The sequence below is a fragment of the Oryctolagus cuniculus genome, chromosome 18 (assembly GCF_051225735.1).
Source record: "Oryctolagus cuniculus isolate XC-2025 breed Fujian yellow rabbit chromosome 18, ASM5122573v1, whole genome shotgun sequence".
NCBI classification, from domain to species: Eukaryota; Metazoa; Chordata; class Mammalia; order Lagomorpha; family Leporidae; genus Oryctolagus; species Oryctolagus cuniculus.
The window spans coordinates 47,311,000-47,329,250 of NC_142884.1; the positions used below are offsets into that span (position 1 = coordinate 47,311,000).

Genomic DNA, 18,251 nt, shown 5'->3' on the forward strand with positions numbered 1-18,251 from the left:
TCCCTAGGTTCCATTCTTAACTCCACCTCCTGACCCCAGCTTCCTGTTACTACAAACCGGGAAGGTGATGCTTTAAGCAGTTGGGTGTCTGCTGTTAGGTAGGAAGGCAGACATTAGCCTATGTGTGTGAGCAGGGCCAAAGAATTAAAAAAAAAAAAAAAAAAAAAAAATAGGAGGAGGTAGTCTGCGTGGTTGAATGAGGGATAAGGGAAAAAACAGGAAAGCACGCCTCGGCTGTGGCCCAGCAGTTACACAGAAGTCTTGCCCACGACCCACAGCCTTGTAGGTGGCGGAGCCCAGCCCTCAGGGAACCCTGCCCGGCCCAGTGCCAAGGGACGCTATATAGGCCAACGCCTCTGCTCTGATAAAGCCCTGAGAAAAATGTCACGAATTCCTGCATCCTTCCATCCCCGGGAAACCCTCTGCCTGGCAATATCCCGGGGCAGGCGCTGTGGTGGGCCCACACCCACAAACACTGCGTCTGAGCCTGCGCTGGGCGCTCGGTCCTTTGCCCAGATGCCGGCCGGGCCTGTCAGGTGTCTTCTCCTCATGCCACGTCACCAGCTTGCTGCTGGGACCCAGGAACCCCTGTTCCCCTCGTCTCTGGAAACACTGCCACCTGTGAGGAACCCTGGATTCAGTTGTGGCTTCCTGCAAGGGCCCTAGCCCAGGTCAAGACTTCGAGGTTTTTGGGGGTGCCAGTGACTAGTCTCTCTCTGTTCTCTCTGTCTCTATGTCTTTCCAATTCAAACAAAATACATCTAACAATTCCTTGAAATGCTCACATAGCATGAAATCTTAGGGAAGAACTAGTAATTAGGGGGCGGCCCTGAGATTTAAATTTTGGCAGACAGGTTCTTGCCATTATCCTCATTTTTTAGATAAAGGACATTCCGGTGATTAGGCAGTAGTATTTCTGGGAACATCTTGGATAGTAAACCCTCACACATTCATTGTTTTTAAGCTTTCCCTCTACAGCCCAGTCCTGATGAGTGGGCTCACGGTGGAGAACTACTCAACACACGGAGAAGATATTTGTATTTTAGCGCAAAGGAGACAGAACGAGTTGATTTTGTGCATCACAAGTTTGGCCCCTGCGGGCCTCCAGCTTGGACTACATTTCCCAGCAGGCCGTGCTCAGCTCTACGGGTCCCGGGATGAGGTCCAGCACCGTTGGCTACGGCGCAGTCGCGGTGCGGGCGGCGGACGGGCGGGCGCTTTGCGGTTTGAATGGCTACCGGCCCGGTCCCACAGCTCACCTGAGGACTAGCATCTCAGGGGTGCGCTATGCCATCGGGAAGCGACCAGTCGCCGCCGCCCCCGCCTGTGCCCCCGGCGGCTGCGGCCTCCGATGAGGAGGAGGACGAGGACGGCGAGGCGGAGGAAACCGCGCAGTCGGCCGGGTCGCCGACCCCGCAGATCCAGCAGCGGTTCGACGAGCTGTGCAGCCGCCTCAACATGGACGAGGCGGCGCGGGCCGAGGCCTGGGACAGCTACCGGAGCATGAGCGAGAGCTACACTTTGGAGGTGCGCTCGAGGGAGGAGACAAGGGGCTGCGCGGGCCTACTTTACGTGCCCCGGCGCCCGAATGGGGTGCCTTGTCGTCTCCAGATCGGGAGCCGTCTGGAAGACCCGGGGATTCCGGGCTGGCCGGAGCAGGGTGGGCATTCTCTCTGCGCACCGCAGTTCCGGGAACCCGGCTTTAAAAGGGTCCTCGGAGGCTCCGAGGCTGACCGGGTCTCGCTGCTCCTACCCTTGGGTTGCAAGATGGGGAACACAATTTTTGCTGGGGTCGCCCCGTGTGGCCGGTTTGATTCCCCGCCCACCTGGATGGTCGAGGGTCTGGTAAAGTGTCGTCGTGGCTGTCAAGACGTAGGGAGAGGGTTGGGACGCGCCCCCGTTCGCGCAGCTGTCGGCGGGACCCCAGCGCGGCTCCTGGCCTGGGGGAGCCGCGTCGTTAGGCTTCGGGCTGTGTTTATGTGCGTAAACAAATTAAGGCGCCTTCCCCTGGACGTGGACTTTCCGCCCACCCGGCTGTGGACGCACGCCCCTTCGTGTCCCTGGGAACCAGGACTGTGACTGCCCGCAGCACCCTCTTGGTCACCCCCGCTGGTGCCCTGGACTCTCGTCGCAGCGATCTGGGCTGGTTAGGTCCCTTTCTTGGGACGGAACGTGCAGACGGGAAAAATGGCTGTTGCAGCCAGTGGCCGCGTCCTCTGTAGGCACCTCCCCTTCACGGGCCAATGGGGAGTGACACGGAAGTCCGGATTGTTTATCTGCTGCTTGACCGCCCGTGGGAGTGGTATTTAAACCCTGGGCTCCTCTGATTTTCTCATTAACAGTTTGTGGATCGAGTAACGCCCATGGGCACAAAAGACCTCGAATAGCTAAAGCAATCTTGGGGATCGGTGTTGTGGCCTGCGTGGCTTGTTGACGATGGCTGTTTTAAAATTTATTCTTGCATAATTGAATTTTAATTGCGTTACTGATTTCCTATCCCCGTTGTATCAACAGAAAGAAAATAGCGATAGAGTGGCTTTACAAACTGGCAGACCGAGGTGACTTTGGACAAGTGACTTATTTTATTGGAAGGGCAGAGTTATAGAGGAGGGAGAGACACAGAGAGAGATCTTCCATCTGCCGGTTCACTCCCCAGATGGCCGCAGCGGCCAGGGCTAGTTAACTCCAAAGCCAAGAATCAAGAGCTTCCTCCGGGTCTCCCACGTGGGTGCAGGGGCCCAAGCACTTGGGCCATCCTCCGCTGCTTTCCCAGGCGCATTAGCAGGGAGCTGCATCAGAAGTGGAGCAGCCCGGAGTGCAGGCAGTGGCTTCACCCTCTACGCCACAGCGCGGGCCCCTGGACAAGGGACTTCCCCCTCGGGTACTCAATTGAGTGATCGGTAGAGTGAGGATGTTTGTACTCAGTGTCACAGAGCTGAGAAGATAGTGTGTAGTCCCTGGCACACAGACGGCACTCCCGCGGCCGTGCTGTAGCGTTCACGGAACACTCCGGCGTGCCGAGTCGACCTGGTGCAGGTGCAGTATGCCGCGTGGCCTGTCCCTGTTTCAGTGCTTTCCCGCTGTGGCCCAGAGAGAAGGACTCCTGTCTGGAGACGGACATCAGTGCTGTGAAGCCAGCTCCCCTTTTACCCTTGGCTAATCCTGTGGGTGAGACTGAACAAGCGTCCTCTCCGGCCAGTGGTGTCTCAGCCCACCGATGGCACTTGAGGACTCGTGTTACATATGCAAGTGGCACATACTAGATGCTAGCAAATAATTCTGGAAAGCAAATGTTTAATACTTGATTTTCTTTTTGATTATTGAGACTTCAGTCTCAGCTCCTTAGCTCACTTTACACAGTAAACAAATATTCATTTATCAAATATTCCTCCTGTCTTTTGCCATAGTCTGTTCTTGTGCTGAGGATAGAATAGTGAACAGAAACCTAAGGATGCCTTCCCTGTGGAGCTTGTAGTCGGGGGCGTTGTAGAAAATAAAGCTCATGTTTGAATACAGAATACTGGATATAGAATTTTACCTTTTTTGTTTCTATTTTAATAAGATTTGTGTATTTATCAAAAGCCAGAGTTAGAGAGAGTGACAGACACAAAGAGAAATATCTTCCATCTACTGGCTCACTCCCCAAATGGCAGCAGTGTCCAGGGCTGGACCAGGCCAAAGCCAGGAGCCAGGAACTCCATCTGCGTCTCCCACATGGAGGCCCAAGCACTCAGGCCATTTTCTGCAGCTTTCCCAGGTGTGCTGGCAGGAAGCTGACCAGAGTGAGCTAGGCAGGACTGGAACCGGTGCTCATGTGGGATGCCAGTGTAGCAGGTAGCAGCTTAACCCACGGTGCCACAGTGTCCACCCCGGATTTAATCTTTGGATTGCTTGTGTTTTCTGTGTTTTGTACTTCTGACTCATTTCATTCTCACGGTCCTCAGCCAAAAAACAGGAGCCTCTGAGATCAGTGAGTCGTTCGCCTGTCATGTTCTAGTTCTGTGGCAGAGCCCAGGTTTGAGGTCAGATCTGTTTGACCGCACAGGCAGATGGCCATGAGTTGTTAGTTTGGTCAGTGATTCTTTTTTAGTGTCATGGACTTTTTCAGCAAATATGTTTTAGAAACCCAAATATGTTCAAGACCCAGAGTCTGCTGTTAGCTGCATGAGGCTTCTGGCATAGACTTACAAAGAGCTCCTCATCCACTTTGTCCTTTAAGTATTATAAAATGCTTAGTGTGAGACTGAGCTTTGTTTTTTTAGGAATGATGTAGTTGTGAATTCTGTATACAACCAAGATAGACTACCATGATTAACTTCTATAAACCCTTTTACTAAAACACAGGATAATGCTGTGACTGGCTTAACCTTTTATTTCCTGAGATCTTGACATAGCAGAGAAACTCGGTAGTTACAAAACTAAATTGCTTTGAGGTCTTGTAAATCAAAAATATTATGAAATCGTTTTCCAGACATGTTTACTATACAGATCTTTTTCAGAAATAGAAAATCTGACTTTAATAACTGTAATTGGGTTCATGTAATCTGTGTGTAAATGTAGAAAATGAAGAATTTCCTGTTTGTCTTATTTTCGTTTTGACCCAGACTGGATACAGTGAAATTAAAGGATATTTTCTTTCTTCTTATTCTTCTTCCTTTTTTTTTTTTTTTTTTTTTTTAAGATTTACTTATTTTGTTTGAAAGAGTTACAGAGAGAGAGGGAGAGACAGAGACTAAGAGCGATCTTCCATTCGCTGGTTTACTTCCCAAATGGTTACATCAGCTGGGGCTGGGCCAGGCTGAAGCCAGGAGCCATGAACTTCATCCAGGTCTCCCACATGGGTGTAGGGGCCCACAGACTTGAGCCATCCTCCACTGTTTTCTCAGGCACATTAGCAGGGTTCTGGATTGGAAGTGGAGCAGCCAGGACTCAAAGCTCCTTCCATGTGGGCTGTCAGTGCTGCAGTGGTTTAACCTGCTGTACCACAGTGCTAGCCCCAAGACATTTTCTGTTCAACCCTTACAGGGAGAGGAAAGTTGTGCCACTTCTTGATTAAAAAAAATTTTTTTGAAGATAACTTTAGAAATAATGCCTTAGGGGCCGGCACCATGGCTCACTTGGTTAATCCTCTGCCTGCGGTGCCAGCATCCCATATGGGCGCCGGGTTCTAGTCCTGGCTGCTTCTCTTCTAGTCCAGCTCTCTGCTGTGGCCTGAGAAGGCAGTGGAGGATGGCCCAAGTGCTTGGGCCCCTGCACCCGCATGGGAGACCAGGAGGAAGCACCTGGCTCCTGGCTTCGGATCGGTGCAGCGCTGGCCGTAGCAGCCATTTGGAGGGTGAACCAACGGAAGGAAGACCTTTCTCTCTCTCTCTGTCTAACTGCCTGTCAAAAAAAAAAAAAAAAAAAAAAAAAAGAATGCCTTAAAAACACCATTTTCTTGTAATCAACTCTGATAATGGATCCCATAGTAGACCATTTGGTTCTAAAAATAAATTTTATGTATTTATATATTTGTTTTGATTAGGTATAAAATAAGTGCTTGATGTACATTCAAGCTTAATTTTGCCATTTTTTAGATTTAGAGCAAGATTAGAAATATATAGAAATAACAGTATTGTTTTACTTTATGTGGCTGTATAACAGGTTACCCTAAAATGTAGTGACATAAGGCCGCAATTTATTTTGCTCATAGATTCTGTGTGTCAGGAATTCATACAGGGCACTGTGGGAATGTCATGTTTCTGCGTCAGAATGGCTGGTGCCTCACCTGGGAGACTTCAACAGCTAGGATCGTCACAGTTGGGTCTCCTTGGGGTCTCTCTCTATGTGTGTTTCACCACTCCATCGTGATTCAGGATAGCCAGGCATCTTAAATGTTGGTTCCATACCCCAAGGCACCTGTCTTGGGAGAGAGAGCCAAGTGGCTCTATAGTACCTTTTATGATTCTTGAGCTTATGTCATATCACTTCCACCTGTGACATTGGATGAGCTAGATAAAGTGAAGAAATGCAGATCCCCACTCAGGGTCAGCATGAGGAAATAAAGACCCCTGTGTGGGATAGGGCTATCCCTGGGGAATAGTTTCCCACAGACATATAAACAACACTTTAAATTTAAGCGTAAGAGTTTTTAATATTAAAACACATATAGCACATTGGTTAAAAATTGATTTTCTTTTTATTTTACAGGGAAATGATCTTCACTGGTTAGCTTGTGCCTTATATGTGGCTTGCAGAAAATCTGTTCCAACTGTAAGCAAAGGGACAGTTGAAGGAAACTATGTATCTTTGACTAGAATCCTGCGATGCTCAGAGCAGAGGTAACTACGTTAGAGTTTAAAAAGTAGAGTGTGTCATACTCTGGTTTCTCTTCAGATCGTATAAATCTTTCGCCTTTTAAAAAGTAGAGTGTGGCTAATATGAAAGCTCATAAATCATTGTGATAGTAAGAATTCTCTCTGTTCATGATTTTCTGAGCCTCTATACCTGTGGAGTGCTGAATTTAGAAGCTGGGTCATGGTTTTCCTTTGCCACATGACAGTCTCCATTATGTTTTACTTCTTTGGTGGAAATATTTAATTTTAATGTGTCAGGCACTTGTGTGGAAGAGTTTACTTCTAAGGCTGTGACTCATTGTGTAATATTGAGGGGATCTAAACAAGGATATTGAGAAGCCTTAGGAGATATTCTAGAGTGGAAAGGTAAATAAAACATTAATAATATGGTATTATATGTAGGACTGTATCTTAATATTTATAGAATATGTACTTATTTATGTTCCTGTTTGGGGGATAAGCATCAATATTATAATCAGTTATAGAAAGGGTCAAATATTGTTGGAAAGAAAAGGCAGATGCTGTTTTAGCTGTCTGTCACGTAATTGAGTTGATTATATTTATTATTAGTATCTGCTGGGTTGAATTTTTTCTTTTATGGCTTATTAAAAACATCTATAGAAAAAGGGTGTTTGGCATTTTGGAGTGAGTTTCCAATGTCAAAATTTATAGACCTAATGGTTAAAAAAGTTATTTATTAAGTAATTAACAAAAGCTGTAGTATTTTAGTTATAGTCTATATATTAACCTTTAACTCCATCCTGAGTTGTATTTAGGCCTAGGAACAAGAGGCATAAAGAGTTGAACACCTGGGCTGCAAACATGCAGAAGTGGACTTAAATAAGGTGCAAAAGTATAATCTTTACGAAGAAGAAAAGTGGAGGCAGAGTGATCCAGTTAAGTGTCAGACAAAGAGCTTTAGAAATAAAGGTCAAATTATGGAATCATCCTAATAAACCAAAGTAAACTTACCTAACATTGTAATGCAGGTAACACAATCCTGAGTTTAAATTGTATTTCCATTTCAAAAACCTAAAAATTTTTATGACCCTTGAACAGGGATGTAAAATTCAATTTTTATCTTTAAATTTTTACCTATAGACTCAAATTATTTACTTTTTTTCTTGTCATGATGGACTAAATGGATTATGGGAACAGACTGCGAGACTTATAATACCTGTAATTGATGAAGGATCAGTATCCAGAATTATATAAAGGACTATTAACAATTGGTTAAATAATTTACTAACAGCAACTAAAGATGGGTAATGACTGTGTCCTCATGAAGACCAAAATGCAGATAGCTGATAGGCACAGGAAAAGATGTTCAGTCTCACCAGTCAGAGAAGCTGAAGGAACAAGGACATTTTATTCTCAACAGATTGGGGAACTTTGAATTCTACTAAGTTTGGGCCTTATTCAGGGAACTAGGAACTCTATATGGCTGATGCACATTGGTGAGAGTATAAATTGGCAAAGCCACAAACACTTCAGTGGGAAATTTGGTAGTTTCTAGTAAAATTGAGGGTTTACATTCTCTGGCTCTTCTTGGGGCAGTCCCTAAAAAACACACATACACAGACATATGTGTTCATTATAGCATTTTGTTATGCAAAACTAGAAGTAGCCTAAATTTCCATTTGTTGGGAATGAATGCCAAAAGTACGTTCATATGAAGAAGGGTTTTCATCAATTAAAATGAATTCATTAGATGTATCTGTATCAACAGAAGTGACTCTTAGAAACATTATTGAGTGAGAAAGCAAATTGCAAAATGCTACTTATGGTATGATAACATTGAAATAAATTGTAAAAATGTACTTATGTTTATAGATACATATGTGGGAACTTCCAAAAGTTCATGAGTAATTTTTTTTTTTTTTTGGTGCAAAAGAAGTTTGAAATTCATGCAATTTTTTTTCATACATGCATCTTTTTACATGTATAAAGACGCCTTGTATACTCTATACAAGTATGCCCCTTGTATACTCTATATGGGAACTTAGATGGGGAGGAGGCAGAGTAAGTTCAGAGTGACAGTTATCTTTGAGGAAGAAGGATGAGGAATAGAATCAGGGAGTATTATAAATGGGAATTTTGGCTGTTTCTGTAGTATTTTAGTTCTAAAAAATCTGAAGGAAACATGGCAGAAGTTACTTGATGTGTTAATATTTGTTAAATCTGACAGTTGAGTACATGTTTGTAGGATATGCCACTCAATTTTGTTTTACATTTAAAAATATTTCATAATTTTCTTTAAAAAAAAACCTCAGGTGATGGAAGAAAAAATAGGTTAGGTGGGTCTAAGGAGTCAGCCAGTTTGTGAGAGATTTAGCTAGTCAGGAACATGGGTTGCAATTTTATATCTGTCTAAATGTGATGTGCTTTAATGAGATAATGTTGATATACTTTTGTTTATTTTGTATGTTTTATGTAAATTTTGAAAATATCTCCTATTTATCTTTAATATCAGCCTAATTGAATTTTTTAACAAGATGAAGAAGTGGGAAGACATGGCAAATCTACCGCCACACTTCAGAGAACGTACTGAGAGATTAGAAAGGAATTTCACTGTTTCTGCGGTAATTTTTAAGAAATATGAACCCATTTTTCAGGACATTTTTAAATATCCTCAAGAGGAGCAACCTCGTCAGCAAAGAGGAAGAAAACAGCGGTATGTCTCCATATTCGTTAATTGGGAATACAAATTTGTGCCAGTTTTGCTCTCTGTTTATTTGGCTAGTCTTAAAGAAACGTGATTTCATAAATAATCTTTTTTCTGAATAGTTCTAAAGAGTTTTTTTTGCTTTTCATTGTGTATTAACTATGAAGATTTTGGCTTCTTTCATGTTGCAACATGAAACTGTTTACATAAACTTCCCCTTATTACTTAAGCAACCAAAAATGCAGAGTGCACAAATCAGACTCCAAGAGATTTTCACCAATTATCTATCCTGGATATTGACCTCTGTATTTTCTGTTACTGGCCATATAGACTTTGTATTATTTACTTTTTAGGTCAAATTGAGCATTAACTAATCCCCGTGAAGTGACTGCTCTGTGCACTTTGATGTTTATAACAATTGAGAGTAAGGGAGGAAGAAAATTAGAGGAGGGGAGAGGAACTGAAGTTGTTAGAAGCGTGTGTTCTCTGATCGGGTCTGCAAAGTCGGTAAACTTGCTCCCACTTCTGTCTTTCCTTTAGATAAGGACAGTTAGGGGCTGCACGTTATCCTCCTTTATTATGGCAGCTTTTTCATAAAATAGAAATGGAAATTTGTTTTTAAAGAGCTAGAAAAGTGTTGACAAGGAAAGCAGGGGGAAAGGAGTTACAACGCTTTGACTAGGATGAATAATGTCTGCTTCTCTTTAAATATGAACATTTTTCAAATTGCGAAGGATGTTTACCAAAAATATAAGTTTTTAAAATAAAACAGTTTACATTTTTATATAGTGGACACCACTGATATGGAAGCAAGTGGTTTAGTTTGCTTGCAACTTTGGGGAATTGACTGTTTACAATTAAGTGTTCTAAAGTTTGGATAGAAGCCTTGTTCTGAGTCTGAGTGAAGCTGGTGTGATCATTTATAGAAAGATTCAGCTTCTGTAAAGTGTCTAGAAAAAGATTTCCAATTATACTTGTAAAATTTAATAGGATATGTGTACTACTTAATTGTAATTAAGAAAATTATAAAATCTACTCTATGTAAAGTTTGTATCACTTTGTATACTCTTTATTAAATTTTGTGCTAATAATAGTAGTAATAATATATAGCAGCTAAGTGATCAAATTTTGGGGCAGGGCTCTTCTAAGAGCCTGGGTGACAGCATACTGAGATTGATACTGTTGTTACAGACAGTGAAAGCAAGCCCCTGAGATGTTAAGTAGTTGACCAAGATCAGACAACTAAGTGTGGAGTTGTTAGTGAAACTCAGAAATGTGTTTGTGACTGCAGAATCGTATGCTTTGCCATGACTGGATACTGCACCTCACATGCACTGTTAAAAGTCTATCACTATTTATTGAAAGTATTTTTTAAGGTATTATGTAGGACAGAGATATTTAGAAGAAGAAAAAACCAATCTATAGTCGCTTTTGTGGAGGAGTTTGCAGTGTAATTAGGGAGAGGAGGGATGTATAAAGATTCCAGTCTGTGTAGTGTAACTTATAAAAGTCATGTGAATGCAGTAGATAATAGAAATATAGGAATTGTGAGGTAAAAAATAAATCTCATGTGAAGAAGCCAGTCAGGTATGGCCGTGGAATAGGTAGAATAGGTCTTGGAAGTTCATTATCAAGGATTTTGAGAGGTGAATTTAGAGATACAGAGCCTTCTAGGCAGAAGAAATTCCCAGAATAGATGCAGAAGCAGAAAAGCAAGAAGACATTTGGGAAGGAGGAGGTTAGTCAACTTTTTTCTACAGTCCTCAAGTTATAGAGCCAGAATTTAGAATGACTTAAATATTAAGCTAAAAAAAATTGAATTTTATCTTGGTGGGCAGTAAAAAATAGAAACAGTTTATCATGTGCCTATGCTAAAAAGGCTACTCCTCCCACCCCATTCCCCTCCCGTGATGAGCAGAGAGAGCTACAGAGTTCCCATCTGCAGGTTCAATCCCCAAATGTCCACAATGGCCAAGGCTAGGCTGGGCCAGATCAAAGCAAGGAGCCAGGAATGCAATACAGGTCTCCCCAGGATCCAACTAGTTGAGCCATCACTGCTGCCTCCCAGGATGTGAATTAGTAGGAAGCTGGAGTTAGGAGCTAGAGCTCTGACTTGAACCCAGCTACTCTGATCTGGGACTTGGGTAATCTGAAACAGCATCTTAACCACCAAGCCAAATGCCTGCCTTGGGAGGCTAGTTTTAAAAACCTTTCATCCTTGCCTGGAACTGATAAATTAAGTCTAGGATTATACCTAAGTAGAATAATCTTTTTTTACAGGTGAAGTGACTAGGGCCCTGGGAAAACACATCTTCGTAGCTAATGAGAGTAGTGGAACTAACCCAGGTCTCCTGGTCTCCTCCAGGGTATTTTGCTCTTCTTGGCAACTTATTAGAATAAGGCTGTTGGGATGTGAAGATCACAGATGTCTTGTCTAAATATTGGCAGAAGTTTTGGTAAAAAAGGAAAGCTTGAAGCAGGTCTGAAATTCCCTTAAGCAGATAACTTGTCAAAATACAAGTACTCCTAATGGAGGAAGTAGAAGGAGTTACAGAAGGCTCAGATTTTTTTGTTAAAATGTCTTTTGTGGCTTGACGTAGTCTGGCATATCTTTAGGGAGAGAGGGCCTCGGTTCTCATCAGCCGTGATAAAGGGGAAAAATAAAAGGAAAGAAGCAGCATTAGCCTAAGGTCATGAAAGAACTGTTGTTATTCATTCTATTTTTGACCTTATGTTTCCTGACCTTAGAAAACTTTAGGACTTCTTTAGAAATTTTTGAGATGTCCTCTTTTCCTGGCTCCCAGCTGTTTCCTACCAGTGTTTGGTTGGGGCAGAGCTTCTTGTGCATTTTCCTTGTGAAGCTGAAGTTCTCTCTAACAGTGGATTTTGTTTTGCACCTAATTTACCATCGTTTGGAAGTCTTCTATTGTCTCATGACTTCTTTTTTCCTCCCACTCCCCAAAGGCGACAGCCCTGTACGGTGTCTGAAATTTTCCATTTTTGTTGGGTGCTTTTTATATATGCAAAAGGTAAGAAAGAATAATATTTATTTAGTTGTTAGTTTACTTAAATTTTCAGATAATAATTTTATCAACTTGTAACATATTGAAGTGTTTTGCTGAAAATTTTCTCAAGCATTTTAATTCAGATTTTTTAAAAATATTGCTTTTTATAAGAGTCTTTGAATGTCTACAGTATTTGAGTCTTCTCTTATTAAATTGAAAATCCTTTACTTTTGTTCATACATGTCTTCTCCATACAAAACTATTGTTCTGATTTATGAACTCTGAAAATGCATTACTCTGTGTATGCTTGTAGTTTGTGTTTTGAGCTGCTTTTTCATGACACATGTTTTGGTTGAGCAGTCGTCCTCAGAGTAGTTTAAATTACTTTTTGCATCTTAGAAAAATCAAATATATTTAACTATAATTTATTTTTTCTCCCTTCTCTTTTTTAACCTACCCAAAGGTCTGCATTCAGTGAAATACATCTCTTATATTTTTGTCCTCTTTGTAATTCTATGTAGAAATAATTTTTTGCAATCTAAAGGAGAAACTAGTTTGATAGCTTTTTTCTATATGCCATGGGGAATGCCTTTTCCCACAAGATATAAAGCTAAAAACAAAGAATCACAGAACTGGAAAGGAGTTTCATAAATATAAGAAATTCTTATTAGGGTAGGGGTGGGAATATCCTGCCTGCTGGCCACTTAAGACTTGCAAAATCATTTGATTGGGCCCTGTGAAGGCAACCACAGGTGGACTCAAAACTCAGTAAATCTATAGCAGACTCATTTTTTTTTTTTTTTTTAAGATTTATTTTATTTGAAAGGCAGATTTAGGGAGAGAGAGAAAGAGAACTTCCATTAGCTGGTTCACTCCCCAGATAGCCGCAATGGCCTGAATCAATGGAACTGAATCAGGCCACCAATGCCAGGAGCCAGGAGCTGCTTCTAGGTCTCCCATGTGGGTGAGGGACCCAAGCACTGCTTTACCGGGCCCATTAGCAGGGAGCTGGATTGGAAGCAAAACAGCTGGTGCCTATAGGGGATGCTGGTGTCGCAGATGGCAGCTTTCCTTGCTATGTCACAATGCCGGCCCGAGCAGGCTAATTTTTAAGTTGATAATTTTGTATGGTTTGTGAATTATAACTGTCCAAAAGGCCCTTGGCAGAAACAACAACAACAAAAAACTTCCCCACCCCTGCATTTGATGAACTAACTCAACTACTCACTTTAGAAATTAGGCAACTTAGACCCCAAAGCTAGCTGCTAGGAATAGGGCTAGGATTTCAACCCAGATCTCCTGCCTTCTGTTTTCATGTTGAGTGAAGTCCTGTGGCAGGGATGAGTCAGTGCCATTGGTCTCCAGGTTTGATGTGTTTCATTACAGCTGGTCCTCTCATAGCTAGTTGGGTGAGTGTCATCCTTCCTTCCCTGAATTGCATGCTTGATTGAAAAGTCTCTGCCCATGGGGCATAGAAGTTAAGCCTCTGCCTGCAGTGCCTGCATCCCATATGGGTGCTGGTTCAAGTCTCGGCTGCCCCACTTCCAATTTAACTCCCTGCTAATGCACCTGGTAAAGCAGCAGAAGATGGCCTAAATACTTGGGCCCTGCACCCACTTGGGAGACCTGGAAGAAGCTCTGGCTTCAGCCTGGCCCAGCTCTGGCCATTACTGCCATCTGAGGAGTGAACCAGCAGATGAAGATCTCTGCCTCTCTGTCTTTTCTCTCTGTATTTCTGCTTTTCAAATAAATAAATAAATCTTCAAAAAAAAAAAAAAGTCTCTGGCCAGATGTGAGCTGTTAGTAACTGTTTTCCATCATGCTGGTATGTTTCTTTAGTGAAGATCAAGGTGATGTGATTAGTGGCATCAAGTAAAGGCTTAGGAGTATATAAAACATTTTTAGAGTAGCTGCAACAAATTTGGCTTATGTGGCTGGTATTATAAATAATGTTCTTTTCATATGGTTGTATTGGGCAGTTATGTATAAATTTAGGGATTCAGTTTCCCTTCTATTTTCTATGTGTGCTTAGGAGTAAATTTTTTGCACTAGATATACTATAAATAAAGTTTTTTAGATTTATTTTATTTGAAAGGCAGAGTTAGAGAGGAAAAGGCAGAGACTGAGACAGAGAGATCTTTTGTTGGCTGGTTCATTCTCCAAATGGCCACATCAGGCTGAAGCTAGGAGTCAGGAGCTTCATCTGGGTCTCCCATGTGGCAGGGGCCCAAGAACTTGAAGGGCTGTCTTCTGCTGGTTTCACAGGCCCATTAGCAGGGAGCTGAATTGGAAATGGAGCAGCTAGGACTTGAACCGGTGCCCATATGGGAGGCTGGCGCTACAGGCAGTGGTGTAACCTGCTGTGCCACAGTGCCAGCCCCTAAAAATAATTAAAATAATTTTTATTGGGGTCGGCATTCTGGAGTAGCAGATTTAGCCTCTGTCTGTGATTCCAGCATCCCATGTAGGTGCTAGTCCAAGTCCCAGCTTTTTCACTTCTGATCTGGCTCCCTGGTAATGTGTCTGGGAAGGCAGCAGAAGATGGCCCAAGTGTTTGGGGCCCTGCCACCCACATGGGTGACCTGGAGGGAGCTCCAGGCTCCTGGCTTTGACCTGGCCCAACCCCAGCCGTTGTGTCCATTTGGGGAGTGAACCAATGGATGGAAGATCAATTCTCTCCCTTCCCCTCCCCCACCCCATCTCTCCCCTTCTTCCCCTCTTTCCATTTCTCCTCCTCCTCTCAGTAATCTGCCTTTCAAATAAATTTTTAAAAATCTTTTAAAAAATCATTTATTTACTTGAAAGGCAGAGGGACAGAGAGAGGGAAACAGATCTTCTGTTGGCTACTTTGCTCACCAGATGTCCACAATAGCTAGAGGTGGGCTAGGAGCCTGAAACTCTTCCCCTTAGGTGGTAGAGACTCAAGTACTTGAGCCATTACTTGGTGTATCCTGAATTTCACATTAGCAGGAAGCTGGAATTGGGAGAGGAGCTAGGACTTGAACCCTGACATCCATATGGGATACAGGCATCCCAAGCAGCATCTTAACCATGGTGCCAAATAAAAAAGAATTTTATTGTTCTTTTCATCACGCTTGTTCAACTGGTGTGACATGGTTTTTGTCACTGTGATTAACTTGGTGTTTGAATCTCATTAGTTCAGTATGTAATTTGATCTGAAGAATCTTTGCCTTTTCACTGTCTACCAGTACAGTCTTAATGATACATTAGGATCTTTTCTAATAGAAATTGGCCTTATTCAGTTCTTAAGGTGCACTATTTTATAGCCACCTTTCTCCTGACTTCTGTAGCATATGAGATACCAGGTTATCTCATTCCTGATAAATAAACCAACTCTTTGCCTGCTGTCTTTGTTGACTCCTAATGGCAGGTACACACCAGGGTCAAGTTTGGGCTTGGTGAATGAAGGGCTTTGTGACCAGACCAGCGGGTGCTACTTCCTGTTTTACATGAATTCCTAAATCTTCTTCCTTAGAAATAAGCCAATTCTGAAAGTCAAGCAAGTTTCCTTTTACCTATTACTTTTGCTGATTGAAAGATAAAATGCTTCACAAAGTAAAGTTCACTTGTAAGGTCAGGATTAGAAATGGAAAATATGTCGTGTTAGGGTAGCCCTGGAATTTAAATTAGATCCTGATCTTTAGAGGCATTTTAGCTTTTTGTTAGAAATAACTATGCTGTAGTTTTTGCCTTCTGTAGACCAGTGGCAAGTTTAGACTTGTCAGTGTGATGGGCTTTGTAGCTGGAATTCAGTAGGTGCCACTTCCTGTTTTACATATGTGGAACTGAGCATATTTAAATAGAACCTCTTTACATTAGAAACAAGCAAGTTAGTTTGGTTACATCAGTGCAGAGTTTAATCTGTTAATTATAATTTGCCTTACTGGCAAAAGAATATTTTTTATCTTTATTTCATTTATATTGATTTGTTGCGTGTTTCCATTTATACACAAAGAGAATTGCTTATCCTGATATGTTGAAGTAAGTAATAACTTTCTTTGGAGAAAAGGAGAGGATAAAAAATTGAATCAAAGCTATTTTGTGTGTGTGTGTGTGTGTGCGCGCATGCATACTTGTATGCATTTTGGTAGGTATGAAAATGCTGAGGTGTAGAAATAATTCTTCAGATGTATGTTAGCTATTTAAATTGAATTCATCTGATAGTATAAGAGTATAAAATCAATGTGAAGAATATAAATGTGGTGTTTAAGCAAAAAAGGGATAGGCTTGGAGTTATGGAAGACTAGAACTATATCTTAATTTCTAAGACTAAAGCTAGCTGCATATAAAAACTGCTTTCAGTGAGACTTAAACCAGCACTACAGAAGTCATACATTTCTATTGGTTTAGATTTTGGTTTCTTATTTCTCTGTTAGCAAGCAATGGCAATTATCCTTGATGTGGTTCTAGAATTTAAATTTCTTTAATTGTGCTCTTGTTGCATTAATTTGTATGTGCTTATACTATTATGTATTTATGTATTATGTAGAAATGTATTTAAAATGTTACTTTTAGGACTCTGATGAAAAGTTTTACTCTTTTCAGGTATTACATGAAAAAGATAAACACAATTTTTTATAGTTTTAGATAATTTTTAAAGTTTTTGTTTTCAGAATTTTCTCTTTTTCTTGAAGATTTATTTATTTATTTGAAACTCAGAGTTACACAGAGAGAGGAGAGGCAGAGAGAGAGAAAGGTCTTCCATCCACTGGTTCACTCCCCAGTTGGCTGCAACGGCCAAAGCTGTGCCAATCCGAAGTCAGGAGCCAGGTGCTTCCTCTGGTTCTTCCCACAGGGGTGCAGGGGCCCAGAGACTTGGGCCATCTTCTACTGCTTTCCCAGGCCACAGCAGGGAGCTGGATCAGAAGTGGAGCAGCTGGGACACAAACTGGCGCCCATATGGGATGCCGGCACTGAAGGCGGCGGCTTTACCCACTATGCCACTGTGCCGGCCCCTCAGAATTTTCAAACAGCAGACTGAAGACAAGTTTTATTCAGTTTAAAAGGTGCTTATTAAATCAATGGCATTTTTAGTAAACATTGAGTTTTCATTTAATTCTTTGAAATTTATTAAAATATAAGGGTAGTTATCTCTAAATGTCAATTTTCCAGAAATTTTCTTGAGCCAACTTTGTACAAGTTATAATAACATTATAGTTTAAGAAGAAAATATTTTAAAGTATTATAAAGGTGGTGTTACTTTAACTGCATTTAATTTAGCTATTCATAATCCTTTCTATAGGTAATTTCCCCATGATTAGTGATGACTTGGTCAATTCTTACCATCTTCTGTTATGTGCTTTGGACTTAGTTTATGGCAATGCCCTTCAGTGTTCCCATCGTAAAGAACTTGTGAACCCAAATTTTAAAGGTAAGTTTGTACATCAAAGATATGTGGACAACCCACATTGCTATATTATGTTTACTCTTGGGAGTGGTATGTGTGGTATTGGTATAGGTTTCTTAGCATCAGAGAACATGGTATTTTCAAGTTTCTCTCACGATAGTTGTTCAGGATACTTATTATCAGGAGTCAAGCTCTTTATGAAAACTATTTCTCCCCCCCCCTCCCCAGAGATTTATTTATTTATTTGAAAAGCAGAGTTAGAGAGAGAGAGAGATATCTTCCATCACCTGGTTCATTCCCCAAATAGCCCCAACAGTGAGGGCTGGGCCAGACCAAAGGTGGAAGCCAAGTGCTCCATCCAGGTCTCCTATGTGGGATTCAGGAGCCCACGCACATTCCACTGCTTTCCCAGGCACATTAGCAGGAAGCTGGACCAGAAGTGGAGCAGCCAGGACTGGAACTGCTCATATTGGATGCTGGCATTGTAGGCAGCTACTTAACCAGCTGTGCAGCATTGCCAGCTCCATGAAAATATTCTTCACAAAAGCAGCTGCAGATCTCACAGAGGTTAAAGTCTTGTGACAATTTTAGAAGTTTCTGAAATATGTGAGGGTACTTCAGAAAGTTTGTGGAAAATGAGCTTTTTGAGGTACCCTCCTATAATCAGCAAGGAGAAAACATTTAGAAACTGGGAGCAGTGAAGATGCTGTGAAAGCTAATAGTGTTTTCTCACTATAGCAAGCTCTGCCTGAGACGCTGGAGGAGGTCAAAGGGGGTTACTGAAAGAGTCTTCATTTTTAATTGTATAGACCAGGAGTTACGGTTCTAAAGTAAATGAAATGAACATTCCTTTCCTAAACTAACAGATGTATGGAAAT

The 18,251-nt window shown here is 41.9% G+C and overlaps 1 protein-coding gene across 1 annotated transcript in view; it reads left to right on the forward strand.

Annotated features, from left to right (window-relative positions):
* The first annotated feature begins 1,150 nt into the window (after nt 1-1,150).
* Nucleotides 1,151-18,251, forward strand: part of RBL2 (RB transcriptional corepressor like 2) — a 59,392-nt gene continuing 42,291 nt past the window's right edge. Inside the window, exons 1-5 of the mRNA XM_008257295.5 lie at nt 1,151-1,527; nt 6,190-6,320; nt 8,809-9,009; nt 11,965-12,029; nt 17,269-17,397. Of these exons, the coding sequence (XP_008255517.1) occupies nt 1,288-1,527; nt 6,190-6,320; nt 8,809-9,009; nt 11,965-12,029; nt 17,269-17,397 (766 nt within the window). The 5' untranslated portion in view covers nt 1,151-1,287. The remainder of the gene's footprint in view (nt 1,528-6,189; nt 6,321-8,808; nt 9,010-11,964; nt 12,030-17,268; nt 17,398-18,251) is intronic.